The sequence below is a fragment of the Myotis lucifugus genome, unplaced genomic scaffold (assembly GCF_000147115.1).
Source record: "Myotis lucifugus unplaced genomic scaffold, Myoluc2.0 scaffold_85, whole genome shotgun sequence".
Taxonomy (NCBI): Eukaryota; Metazoa; Chordata; class Mammalia; order Chiroptera; family Vespertilionidae; genus Myotis; species Myotis lucifugus.
Window position 1 is genome coordinate 1,924,031 of NW_005871133.1, and position 13,678 is coordinate 1,937,708.

The 13,678-nt window shown below is 50.4% G+C and overlaps 1 protein-coding gene across 6 annotated transcripts in view; it reads right to left on the reverse strand.

The window, feature by feature from the left end:
• Positions 1 to 50: 50 nt before the first annotated feature.
• Positions 51 to 13,678, reverse strand: part of PLEK2 (pleckstrin 2) — a 17,896-nt gene continuing 4,268 nt past the window's right edge. Inside the window, exons 2-12 of one of the 6 annotated variants that reach the window (XM_023755830.1) lie at positions 9,914 to 10,057; positions 9,685 to 9,799; positions 9,440 to 9,567; positions 8,512 to 8,676; positions 7,357 to 7,538; positions 6,366 to 6,457; positions 5,879 to 6,066; positions 5,551 to 5,652; positions 3,800 to 3,883; positions 2,810 to 2,888; positions 51 to 1,214 (exon numbers count right to left, since the gene is read on the reverse strand). In XM_023755830.1, the coding sequence (XP_023611598.1) occupies positions 1,087 to 1,214; positions 2,810 to 2,888; positions 3,800 to 3,883; positions 5,551 to 5,652; positions 5,879 to 6,066; positions 6,366 to 6,457; positions 7,357 to 7,538; positions 8,512 to 8,676; positions 9,440 to 9,502 (1,083 nt within the window). In that variant the 5' untranslated portion in view covers positions 9,503 to 9,567; positions 9,685 to 9,799; positions 9,914 to 10,057 and the 3' untranslated portion in view covers positions 51 to 1,086. Of the gene's footprint in view, positions 1,215 to 2,809; positions 2,889 to 3,799; positions 3,884 to 5,550; positions 5,653 to 5,878; positions 6,067 to 6,365; positions 6,458 to 7,356; positions 7,539 to 8,511; positions 8,677 to 9,439; positions 9,571 to 9,684; positions 9,800 to 9,913; positions 10,058 to 13,678 lie in introns of all 6 variants that reach the window. The other 5 variants (XM_023755831.1, XM_014457797.2, XM_014457796.2 and 2 more) reach the window with 5 other exon arrangements.

Genomic DNA, 13,678 nt, shown 5'->3' on the forward strand with positions numbered 1-13,678 from the left:
AATTCTGATCACTCAGGTGAAGTATTATAGTTGAAAAATTAAGAGAATAGTTCAAACCAAGGACAAATGTTTACTTCGGAAGTATCTAGTCCCCCTAAGTGTCAGTTACAGATCTTAACCTATTCATTAAAGGAAGTCTAAGTACTTGTACTAAGCAAGAATGCTGGCAGTATCTTGTGCCAGTTTACTGTATGAACTTGAAAGCAATAAAAATGTTTTTTAAAATAATTGTATGATACAGACTTTTCACTACTGCAGGTTAACCTTCCAACAATATTTGTCTCAATGTTCACTTTCAAACCAAATATTTCATGCCTTGATTTAACTCTTTTCCTGTTTATATCTTTCTCTGTCCTTTAGAGAGCTCTGCTCTGCTTCTTTCTATATGGTATTTTCCACAGGAAAGCTATAATTTTACCCTTTTTTTAGTATGTGTGACTAATCTCTTCAACTGAGTCCATGCTTTTTCTGTGATGTGTAATACTTAATGCAAGCTTATTTTTCAAAGGAAAACAATATTCTATGAATGTTCAAGCAAAATTTTGCCACCATCCCACTTTGCAAGGAAGCATGTCTTAGTCACAGAGATCATTTGAGGTGTCTTCATAATCACCTCGCTTACTTCCTATAGTCTCAAGCATGAAAAACCTTTGAAAACTGAAACTTTGGAAGGGAATTCTAATAGCCAGAAACAAATGCCAATTTTTATTAATCCTAAAGAAGGAGTTAATAGCTGTTGACAGCATTTCAGAGGCAGTGCCATGAGACTAGCTTTATTTAGAAGTATAATGTGGCCAGTTAGTGTTATAAGGCAAACCTACTTTGGTGTCCAAGGAATGGCCGGCTGTGATGATTGGCGAAAGTCAACATGCTGACGCCTAATGGCTGTTCTAGCATTTCCAGGTTGTTAACATGAAGGTGGGGAAGGAAATAGCACCGTTGCCCATTGTAATCTAGGAAACTTTTCAGTAGACTCACTCCAAAACAGTACAAAATAAAGTTACATTAACACTCATTTTCTGGGAACCCCTGTCAGTGTCATCGGGAAGGTGGGAGGAATCCTGGTCCTGGTCTCTCAGGTCCCCGTCACGTTAGCTTTTTGATAGCTTCGATCCACTCGGCTCGCTCAGCCTTGCTGCTGGCCTGGATGTAATAGTGTGTGTCGTCCTTAGTAATCACTTTGAAGAGATTTCCCTGGACGTTCCCTTTAACGCCTGGGCAGAAAAAAATCAGTGAGTAAATATCCATGTCTGCTTTCAGCTGGAAGCAGCGGAAAACCAACTGAGATACAAAAACAAATAATGAAGTATTTGTTAAATACAAATGTACATGGTTAGGGAATCCCACCAGATGTGTGGTGCTTTCTTCTTTTCCTCCCTCCCATTCTCCTTTGCCTGTGCCTTAAGGCCTGCCAGTGGTATGTCTGGACAATTTTTTAAAGTATTTTTATTGATTTCAGAGAGGGAGAGATAGAAACATCAATGACGAGAGAGAATCATTGGTTTTCTGCCTCCTGCATGCACCCCACTGGGCCTGAAACTGGGACAGTTCGATGCTCAACCACTGAGCCACTCCGGCCAAGCTGTCTGGACATTCTTGGAAGCCTTCGTGGCCTGCTACCTATGCTAACCCTAGATCTACAATTTCATTCACATCAAAGAATTTAGTATCTATACAATAAAAGCCTAGTGGCGTCACACCCTCATGCACGACATCGTCACAAGATGGCCACCACAAAGATGGCTGCCACAAGATGGCCACGTGCACAGCAGAGGCAGGGCCCGGCGGCCGCTCTGTGCGGTGAGGCCTGGGGGTCTCGCTGCTCAGCACAGTGCGGAGGAGGCCAGTCCCAGCGTCTTGGCCGCCTCACGTAGGAGGCAGGTCCCAGCAGGAGGCAGGTCCCAGCAGGGTAGCGGTTAGGGGCCGATCGGGCTGGAGACAGAAGCCATTAGGGACAATCAGGCAAGCAGTTAGGAGCCAGCAGTCCCAGATTGTGAGACATCCCCCGAGGGGTCCCAGATTGGAGAGGGTACAGGCCAGGCTGAGGGACCACCCCCTCCCCCGTGCACAAATTTCGTGCACTGGGCCTCTAGTGTTTATATAAAGAGAAGGCACAGATTTAGGATTTGACTTTAAACTGTTTAACTTCTTTGAACCTCAATTTCCACATCCATAAAATGGGAATGATACTATCTTCCTACCCTAGCTGGTTAGTGTGACAATAGATATTAAAGTGTGTCCCGCCCTAACCGGTTTGGCTCAGTGCATAGAGCGTCAGCCTGCGGACTCAAGGGTCCCAGGTTTGAGTCTGGTCAAGGGCATGTACCTTGGTTGTGGGCACATCCCCAGTGGGGAGTGTGCAGGAGACAGCTGATCGGTTTCTCTCTCATCAATGTTTCTAACTCTCTATCCTCTCCCTTCCTCTCTGTAAAAAATCAATAAAATATATATTTTTTTAAAGTTTAAAATAAATAAATAAATAAATAAATAAATAAATAAATAAAGTGTGTCCCTAACCCTTAAACACTGTGTAAGCTAATATTATTCTTAGGTGGAAGCTTATGGACCAGTAAACAGAGAAATTGAGGGGAAAGTATTAGACAAGGATTATACAGCTGTATTGTTAAAACACTAAGAACACAGGCCCTTTTCTCGAATTCTGAAACTGGCTTCAAAACTCACACCATTCATGGTCTCATTAAGAAAGCCCTACTCAGCTCCCACAGCTCAGTCCTTCGTCGGCAGAGCATTACTGAGAGTGCAGGAGGGAGGCCTGAGATCCCAGGCCGGGGCCAAAGCTGGACCTTACCGGTGGGAACGCCATTGTCCTCCAGAGCAGACACGAGTGAACCACGAAGGGAAAACCCACCCACTGGCCGGTTCTCTTCCTGCAGAGGGAAGGAGACCTATTAGGAATTGTGAATGGACAAAAGGGAAGAGCTGCACCCTCGCCTATAACCACCCTCAGCTGTGCCAGCCAAAGAAGTCGGCGAGAGTCATGTATAACGAACTTGGCCTTCTTGCAGCCAACCTACAAGCACCGGTGAGGAAGTTTGGACTCTGTTTCTCACCAGCTACAGCAGGGCCACAGCCCTCCCTGACCCTCGGCCCCCGCTGTGGTCTGTCAGGGTCCCAAGGCCCCCTTCACGCTCCTTCACATCCTGACAAGCTCAGTAAGGGAGGAACTGCCCAGGCTTCACTCTTTCAAAAAATGAATGAAATTCCTACATCTTCCAAAGTCAAGGTTGAACAGGCCGCCTGAAAAGCCATTTTTCTTCACTTTTGACTGAAATTAGATAAACTCAGCATGCAATAATAGTATTATCTGAAACTCAGAATAGCAATTCTTCAATCATTTAGAAAATAAAATAAAATTAATAAATTATGGCTTAAATATTAAATAGTAAAAGAAAGTTTGCAAAACGTTGGTGGAGACAAGAGGTTGAGGGAACAGAATCCCTGGGATCTGTGGAGAGAAAGGGGTGAAGAGCTGGGAAGCACCAGGTTGGCGTCGGCCAGCCCCTCACCTCCCCAGCCACGTGGCAAGCTTTGGAGAGACTAAAAGATGCTTTTCCTCACAAAATAATGAAGATCCGCGGAGCAGGCAATGACGTGATGAAATCAAAGAGCAACCCTCCCTTTTAAGAGTAGCTGGGTTGTGGGAGGAAAGGCATAGTGTGGCGGAAGTTACGGTAGGGATGCTGAGTTAAGGAAGGATGTGGAGCCAGCTGCCTGGGATGCTTGGGAGAGAAGAATCTGGAAGCCTCACCCGGGTACCAAGTGAGCGCACGGTACTCACTTTGGAAGGGTCGTAGTAATGCAGGAACGCCGGCTCCTTCCTCAGAACAAAGCGCCGCACCTTCCAGTTCTTCCTCTTGTGGCCCTGCGGTCAAGAAAGGGCCAAGGCTGCTGGGTGACAGCTCTGAGTCCCTCCCTCCCACTTCCTTGTATCGAATGCCAAACCTCCAAGCCCGCTGGCTCCATGGGACCACTTTCTAAGAAGAGCCTGCCGGAGCCCAAGGTTGGCAGTGATGTGTCATGGAGGTCCCTGCTCAGGGACACTTAGCAAAAACACTGTCCCCTGTAGTTGTGTTGACAGAGCCGAAGAGGAAGGGTCAGCGCTGAAGGAAAGGGGGACATTCCCGGACACCCCTCAGGACACAAGGAGGACAGGGGGGCAGCAGGTGCCACTGGACTGAGAGCTCACGAGCGAAGCTGAACCCAAGGGCACCAAGTCAAGCGTCAACTTGTTCCCCAAACAAACCTACAGCTGCATGCACACATGCACACACATTTACAGTAAAAACCACTTTACCGTTCTGCAGCAGAAAAGTAAGGAAGATCAATTAGGTGCTAAAATCTAAATGTGTAAGATATAGACGAGCCCTAGCCCGTTTGGCTCAGTGGCTAGAGCATCGGCCTGTGGACTGAAGGGTCGCAGGTTCGATTCCAGTCAAGAGCATATGCCTGGGTTGCGGGCTCGGTTCCCAGTGGGGGGCGTGCAGGAGGCAGCCAATCAATGATTCTCTCTCATCATTCATGTTTCTATCTCTCTCTCCCTCTCCTTTCCTCCCTGGTATTAATAAAAATAAGAAAAATTAAAAGAAAAGATATAGACGAGCCTATGACTCCCTTTGGCGTCACCCCCTAGATCACAAAGCTTCCTTCCCCCTCCAGTCTGAACACCGAGTCCCTCCCACGCCCTCCTGGTGGCCTCCCGTCGGGCAGTTTCATAAAGTAAATAATCTGAGGGCAGATGGGGATCCTCGTGTGCAAGAAACAGGTGACAGCCACAGGTGCTCTGGGTAACAACGGGAATGGTGCTGCACAGCACACGTGTCCGTGGCGCAGACAGGCATGTGCACACGCGTGTGAGGTGCACACCAACACAGGGGCCGTGCAGAGGCCCGCGGACACTGCCTGCGCCATCACGCAGTCCTTCTGTTCCCGAACAGCCTTTCTGTCCGGCACAGGTAGAAATGCCGTGACATGCTGTCTCCTGCTTGACAGGGCTGCCCTCCCAAACACGGCGAGGAGTGGTGGCCATGGTCAGTTTTCAGACACTGAGATGACCCTGTAAAATTTCATCTTCAACCTACTGAGGTGGGTTGTCTGGAAAGTGTATGGAGGGGCTGTGCAGAGTCCCACAAAAGAAGGCAGAGACCCCAGAAAGCCTCGGAGAGCAGAAGGCAGCAGATGCAACCACCAACCCAGGAGGCAATGCCCTCCGGACACATATGAACGAAGGCATTTTTTAATGTTGCCGTCATTACTGTGTGTACCTTTTCCCTGAACACCCCGGTGTCTGGGACGCATGGGGGGGGGCAGGGTTGGGAGAGGGCGTGTGTGGGGGGATCGGGGGATGAGGGAGGAGTGAGGGTGGGCACATGCATCCCCTTGTCCTGCTCCCGGTGGCAGCGGCTGGCCCCTGCTTTAGCTCATCCTGCTGATAATTAGTGCCTCCAGCAGCCTCAGCCCCTCCCACCCTTTGGGAAATTCCCGCCTCCCCTGAGGTTGAGACTGTCCATGCCCGCTCCAAGGCAGCCATACCTGCTTGGCCAGATAGCCTTGCTTTATCACCGTGCCACTCAACTCCATGGTGCTCAGATTAATGTCTTCCCTGAGACTTATCTTCGTCTTGTAGCTCTCCGCCTCGTGGGAAGAAAACAAGGATTCTGTCACAAAAAGTCCCAGTTACAGGCTGTGGGGGCTACCATGGGAAAAAGGAAAATCCTTCACAGAGAAACCCATTCCACCTGGGGGTGAAGCTGTCCCCCAACCCGAGGCCTCACCCCTGACTGTGGACCCCTTGCCCCGACTCTGCGGCCGCCCCCTTCCCTCTGCCCTGGTGGCAAGAGGAACCCTCTCCATAACTTACAAAGGTGTACAGGGCGGTGGAGTCATCCAGGAACTGCTCAGCCAGGTCCCCAGAGCGCACGGCTCCCGAGCTCCGGGCGCCGACTGGCTTCAGGAAGTTCTCCTCCAGGAGCATGGAGGCCAGGGTCACGGCCTCCAGACGGTTGGCTGCAAAGCTGTTGGAGATGAGCCAGTCCACCAGGGAGGAGCCTGCATCAGAGCAAGGGCAGCGCCAGTCAGACCACAGCCTACCGACCGGCGTCCTGGGGTGGGGGCCTGGCTGTGTCCTCACTGGCGTGGACCTCCTGGGCGGCCTTGGGGCTCTGCACAAGAGCAGACCAATGGCCACCCCTGCTGCGTGGAGCTGTGGCCACACCCACACGTGGCCATCTCAGGCCAGCCTGTTGGCCAGCAGACAGCTCTGGCCTCAACACAAGCTGGTCAAGCACAGCTACATCCCAGCTCACCACGCCCCAGGTTTCCACTTCCCCCCGAGAAGGAAGGCTCACCATTGAAGGTCTTTTTGTAGGTGCTTCCCTGCTCCAGGTTGGGGCTTGGCCGGATTCCACTCCCGCTGTCGTGCATCTTGTCCACGATGCCACTACACGGGAGGAAGGCAAGGACAGGGGCCCCTCATCACACTGACAGGTAGGAGAAAGGGCCTACGGGTAGTGAGCGAGTGGCAAACGGGCGATACGCACCACAGAGAAAGGGGGCAGAATGTGAGAGGTAGGTAGGATTTTAGATCTTTTTTTTCTCATGCTCATCTAAATGTTCTAATATTTCTATCCTAGACAGTTATTGCTTTTGTAGTAAAACTAAAGAGCTATGACTTCTGCTGCTTGGGGGTTAGGAGTCTTTCCTGTAAACGGGCTGTTGCAAGTTTCCATGATGGGAACTCCTTTCATACACCCCCACTTTACACTCTCGCCTCCACTGCCGACCTGCTTTCCTGCTGTTCTGTGGAATGATTCCTGCCACCCATGGAAGGTCTTTTCTCATTTGCTGGTTATGTACTTGGGCTGGGAAGCCCTTGAGACGGGACCTTGTTTATCCCCATTTGCATCTCCTGAGGATCTAGTGCAGTAGGCGCTCAAGAACTATGTCTTGAGTGAATGAATGAATGAATGAATGAGTAGATGAGGAACACTACAGGGCAAGAATGCAACTGCTTCCAGAACACATCATTCTTGCCACCAGGGGGCGAACATGGCCAGGATTGGTGAGTGGAGGTTCCTGGAGCTGTGCCGTAGCCCTGAGCACCTGGCTGAAACTGGAGGTGGGCTGAAGCAGCCGAGGCCCCAAAGGGTTACGTAGGAGCAGGGCCATTCCCAGGCAGAGAAAATAATACAAACAGGGCAGTGACAGCCAAAGGCCCTGAAGCACGTTGGCGGAAGCAGCCAGGCCCAATTAGCAACAACAGAGCCCCCTCCCCATCGCACACAGAGGGAGAGGCCGCAGCAGAGGCAGTCAGAGCGCGGACAGGGGCCGGGCACTCACTGCAGGCTGATGTGAGGGGTCAGCTTGAAGGAGTTTCTCTGTATGTGGAGCTGCTGGACCTTCCCCGGCTGCCCAGCGTGAATCGCTCCTGTGATCTCAAAGGCCCAGGCGTCCCTGTCCTCCCGAGAACAGGCCTCCAGGAAGTATTCTGTGGATGTGCGAGTCTTCAGCTTAATGAGGTGCTGCGGGGAGAGACAGCCAGCCGGACCGGCACTCAGACGTAAGGTACCTTCTTTATGGATCTAGCAATCTTACTAGGAACCGAGCTTCCTTCCTCCTGTTAGTCTTCCTAACAGTTTTCATCAGTCCATTCTCTCACTCAAAACCTTCAGTGGCTCCCCATTCCCTCCACGTGGCCCCCGCCATTCTCCCACAGCTCCCTCAGGGAGCGTTTTCCCTTGGCCACACTGGCCATCCTCATCTCCACATCCATCCCTCCCTCTCCCCGCACTTCTACTCAAGACTGGAACGTCCACCTGCCTGGAACGTCTGCCTCTCTCCTCTTCTAGATCTTTGCCCCCCCACCCCCTCCCCCCCGTCTCCATTCCTCGCAAAGCCGCACCTGACCCAGCCGGCTCCCTCCTCTGCGGATACAGTGCTCTCTACGGCTAGTAATGTTGGAACCACCCTTTGAAACGCTGAATGTGTTTCAATTAACCACTTGCTTTCCTAATAAGATTATTAACTGGAGAAGAAGCGATCTTACTATTTTCTTCCTCGACTCCTCCAAGCCTAGCTAATTTCTTGGCACATACTGGGCCTTCGAGAAATGATTGAGTCAGACACTTTTTTGATGGTAGGGTGGGTGCTGCCCCTGGCTTTTGGAACATGCACCCCTTGGGGACGAAAGCCATCATATTGCTTTGATGACTCACATATTTTTTCAGTGCCTCCCAGCCTACAGGATCCCCATCGCATCCATGGGACCCGGGCATCATTTTTTATCCCATTTTATAGATGAGGAGCTAAGGCTCAGAGAGGTCCATTACTTGCCCAAGGCCCAGCATGTGGTGCGGCCAGGATTGGAACCAGGTTTTTCAATAACTCAGCTCTTCCCATGACCCACACCCCCTTCACCAGAGGCCGGGGGGCAGGGGGGGGAGCAGGGGCGGGGGTCCGGGGCAGGGAGGAACTGGGAAGCCGGCCTTCACTTACAGGTCGATTTTCATACTCCAGGCAGGGGCAGGTGATGGTGCAGCCATCCAGGAGGATCTGGCCCTTGGGAGGGTTCACCTTCCGACCCCCCTCGAGCTTGTAGTACAGCAGCGTGTTCTGCCGAAGGACGAACCATCGCGCCTTCCAGTTGTGGACAATGTGACCCTGAGGACAGACAGCAGAGCCCTGCGGTGAGGTGGCTGGGGGACAACACTGTGTCCAGGGAGAGGGGTCCCATGGTGCAGGTGGCCAGCCATTCTCCAGGCATTGGCCTTCTCATTCCTACTTGGCCTTTTTTTCTGGCTATAAACCTTGAAAGACACTGCTAAGTATTATCAGGAGACAGACATTGATAACATTCAGTATTTCCTTCTAGTCTTTTTTCCTTTTAGTATTTACTTTCTAGTTGTTTTTTTAAATCAGGACTATATTGCATATACTTTTATTTTCTAGGTTTTTGTTTTGTTGAGCTTTGCTGAGTATCATCTCACACCATTAAATTTCTCTAAAATATTTTTAAAATATATTTTTATTGATTTCAGAGAGAAGAAAGGAGGAGAGAGAGATAGAAATATCAATGAGAGAGAAACATCCTTCAGCTGTTTCCTGCACGCCCCCTACTGGGGAACCAGGAGAGGACACTCAACCAACTGAGCCACACCGGACAGGCTAAAACATATTTTTAAATGACCACTAGGTGGATGCATCGTTTACTTGTCAAGCTTCTGCCTTTGTAACAGGTTGTTTCGTTTTTCACTATTATAAACAAGTCTGCAATGAATATCCTTGCATATAAATTTTGATCTGCATCTGATTTTTTTCCCTTAGGATATATTCCTAGAAAGACTATTGCTAGTCAAAGGATGTGGGCAATTTGTAAAACGGAAGCCACACATGGTCTAGCAGTGCTAAGGATGCCAAGTCTTACCTGCCACGCCAGGCCTACAAGGCAGGGTAGTTTGGGAGCTCTCAGAAGGACCATAGAGTCCATGGATAGCACAGTCCAATGAAGGCAGAGAGCCTGTTTCTAGAACAGACCAGAGGATGGGGGGATGTCTGCTGAGGAATCAGAAAGGAATGGATTTAGAACACACTCATGAATCTACTTTCTTGGCATGTTTTCCAGAGCAGAGCCCGATACGAGCTAGATTCTAACCAAGAGATGCACTTCACCTGAATCAGAGACCATTTCCTGATTCGCTCATTTCCTCACCGAGCGCCTATTCCCTGCCGCCCTCACACCTGCGTGCTGTGACTCTGTGCCGTGCTCGGTGTGTGCTGAGTGCTGCTGGGGAGACAACAGCTGTAGTGACCTCAGGAGCACTGGCCTGCACCCAAACAGAATTGACTGTGGCAACGAAATCAGACTTCTAACAGAGTTCACCTGACAGGAGCTCCTTACTGCGTCCAGGTGTTCCCACGCTGCCTGCTGATCAAGCTGTTCACACGAGAGCACTCAGGCCGTCAAGTTGAACTTGACACTTCTGCTCTCTCCACTCTGTCCCGCACTTAGAGCCCATTTGTGAGATGACAGCTAACAGCTTTCCTGGACATGGCAGACATGTTTAAAGAAACAAAAAAGATTTGTCTCCGACTCCTCAGCAGTTGGGGTTCTCTATTGCCCTGCCCCTGGCCTGTCCCGATGATGCTGGGGGCGGCCCTGTAGTAGGGTCGGCAGCAAATTGCTGGCACACAGGTTACGGCTGGTGCAGCGAGAGGAGAAGGCGATCTAAGTTGATGATACGGGTGCTGATGTGAGGTAGAGAAGGGGCAAGGATGAAATAATCTTCAACTTAAAACACAGGTGTTACGAGCTGAATTATGTGTCTCCCCCCAAAAAAGATACATTGAAGCCGTAACCCCCACTACCTCAGAATGTGACTGTTCGGAGATAAGGCCTTGAGAGAGGTGATTAGGTTAAAATAAGGCCTTGGGTGGGCCCTAATCTAACCTGTTTTGGGTCCTCAGAGCGAGAGGAAATTTGGACACACAGAGAGGCATCAGGGAGACGTGTGCACAGAGGAAAGACCGTGTGGACGCACAGCAAGAAGGTGGCCACGTGCAAGCCGAGGAGAGAGGCCTCAGAGGAAACCAATCCTGCTGACACCTTGATCGTGGACTCTAGCCTCCAGAACTGGGAGGAAGTAAATCCCTCTTGTCTAAGCCGTCCTGTCTGTGGTATTTTGTTACAGCGGCCCGAGCAAATTAAATCACCAGGGAAAGCCCTGGCCGGTTTGATAGAGTGGATAGAGCATCAGCCTACGGACTGAAGGGTCCTGGGTTCGATTCCAGTCAAGGGCACATGCCTGGGTTGTGGGCTCGACCCCCAGTGGCGGGGTGTGTAGGAGGCAGCTGATCAGTGATTCTCTCTCATCGTTGATGTTTCTATCTCTCTCTCCCTCTCCCTTCCCCTCTGAAATCAATAAAATATGTATTTTTTAAATAAATCACCAGGGAAAGAAAAAAGGAGGCAGGAGATGTTACAGAGAAAAGTGTAACCAGCAGAGGTTGAGCAGAACAAGCCAATAAGGAAATATTGTTCCTTCCTGGACAACATGCTACATTTCCCAGAATCCCTGGCACAAAGGGAGCAGGCAGCTGACCAAGCTGCTGCCAGTCACATGCATTGAAGCCTGTTTGGCAGCACCCAAACATGGGAAACAGGAAGTTGTGGCAAGGACGTCTGGAAGAACAGGTGCGGTTCTGCCACCAGCCCCAGGGTTATCGCCACCAGTGGCAGTGGCAGCCGTGGTTCCCACTGGAAACGTCGGGGGGGGGCGGGGGGGGGGGGCTGTTGGGCATTTTTGTCTGGCTGCAGCATCCCTGGCTGTATGGCATCCCAGCCAGGTTCTCTGGCCCTCCCAAGTACTCCTGAGTTCCTTAATATTTATTATTCTCCGTGAAACCCCTACTGTTCAAACTCGCTAGAGTGTGTGTATAAGCAGCTAAGAGTCCTGACTGCTGGCAAAGGAGAGAGGGCTGAGGAGAAAGGCCGGCGAGAGGGATTTACTGTGTAGGTAGAAAACTCAGAGCAGCTGGTGGTCTTTGTAAAAAATGTTCAGATTCTGTGACCCAATAATCCCACGTACGGGGTCCTGTGCTAAGTAAACGTTAGGTTTTATGTATTGAGACCATCAAAGGATCATAACTTATCAGCGTAAAAACATGCAAATATTCTGATGTGTAACAATACTGTGTGGCTGCCGTGGAGGGATTCCAGCCTCACAGCTGGCAGGAGAGGCCACCGGGGAGGGGTCCCCAGGTCAGACCCAGCGCAGCCATGGCCTCTGTCATGAGCAAAGCACTCTTACTTGCATTACTTCATATGAGACCCAAAAACAACTCTACTGTTATTTTAGAAAAGTTCTGGAAGGATACCCCCAAAATGTTAGTGCCCATCCTCTCTAGGCACTGAGACTGGATGTGGGGACTTAAAATGGAAACTTATTTTTCATTTCCCACCCTTATGTTCCTAGTTTTTTTAAATAATATGCACGTGTTATTTTTATAATGGAAAATGAATTTAAATTCAAATAAACAAAAATCCTGACAAGATGATTAGGGAAAGCATTCATTCATTTATCTTTTCATTCAACAACCAGTGACTAAATGCTACTGCACCAAGCACCGTGCTGGTAGCAGGGACACCAAGATGAACATCTGACCCAAGACAGTGGGGGAGACGGATGACGACCCCACTCAGTGTGGTGAGTTCCGGGACATGTGACTGATGCCCCCACGATCCCCACCTCCGGGTGTTCACACCCTGTGCAGTCTCTTCCCACACGGTTCAGGGGTTGGTCTGCGTGACCAAGAGAATATGGCAGAGTGATGGTTTGTCACTGCTGACATCAGGTTATAAGACTCTGTAGCTATAGACTTGGGCTCTCTCTCTCTCTCTCTCTCTCTCTCTCTCTCTCTCCCCTGCCTCCCCCCACCTTCCGCCCCCGCCCCCCAAACTCTGGGAAAAGTTAGCTGCCACATTGTGAGCAGCCCCTATGCAGAGTGAAGTAGAAACTGAGGCTCCAGCCACTACCCATGTGAGTGAGCTTGGACAGGGGTCCTCCAGCCAGCCAAGCCTTGGGCAACATTTTGGCTACAACCTCATGAGCGTCTCTGAGCCAGAACCTTGCAGCTGAGCTGGTCCCGGTTACCTGACCCTTAGAGACCATGTGGGGTGATAAATGTTTGTTGTCTAAGACGTTAAGCTTTGGGGTAATTGTTACACAATAACAGATAATCAATGTAGGGCGTGATGCAAACCCCAGGTGGAGGAGGAGCGGATCCTGGGCTGAGTGCTGAAGGTTGTGAGGAGTGGGCCCGGTTAGGAGGGCAGGAGGGGAGAGCAGAAAACTGCTGCGAATCTGGAAAACTTCAATTAGCTTGTGGGGGTGGGAGGTGGGGGCTCAGGGGCTGTGAGGAAGGGATGAGGGACCAGTCGGCTTCAGATCCTGTCTGCAGAGTTTGATCTTTTTATTGCAGCCCGAGGGGAGTCTTCGAAGATTTCTAAGCGGAAGGACGACAAGCGTAAGTCCTCCTGTTAAAAAGGTCACGGGACTCACCGCGCTGTGGCAGTGCGGGGATGAAGCAGCCACACGCGGGCAGCTCAGCCGGAGCTGCGGCAACGATCCACAGGACGGGATGAGAGCAGCTGCTCTACAGAGAAGCCTCGCTGTGCTCAGAGGGCCCAGGGGCCTGGTCCAAAGTCCCAGGCAAAGGAGGTCAGAGGCTGACAACACAGTGGGATAAGCTGAACAAGGCCCTCCACCTGGGCAGTTTCCCGTCTCCAGCTCCTTGTCTGCAAGTGGCTGGCTGGGGCCAGAAGCCGGCTAACTCATGTGCCCCTAAAGCAGCGGTTCTCAACCTGTGGGTCGCGACCCCTTTGGGGGTCGAACAACCCTTTCTTTCACAGGGGTTGCCTAAGACCATCGGAAAACACATATATAATTACATATTGTTTTTGTGATTAATCACTATGCTTTAATTATGTTCAATTTGTAAGAATGAAAATACATCCTGCATATCAGATATTTACATTACGATTCATAACAGTAGCAACATTACAGTTATGAAGTAGCAACGAAAATAATTTTATGGTTGGGGGTCACCACAACATGAGGAACTGTATTAAAGGGTCGTGCATTAGGAAGGTTGAGAACCACTGCTC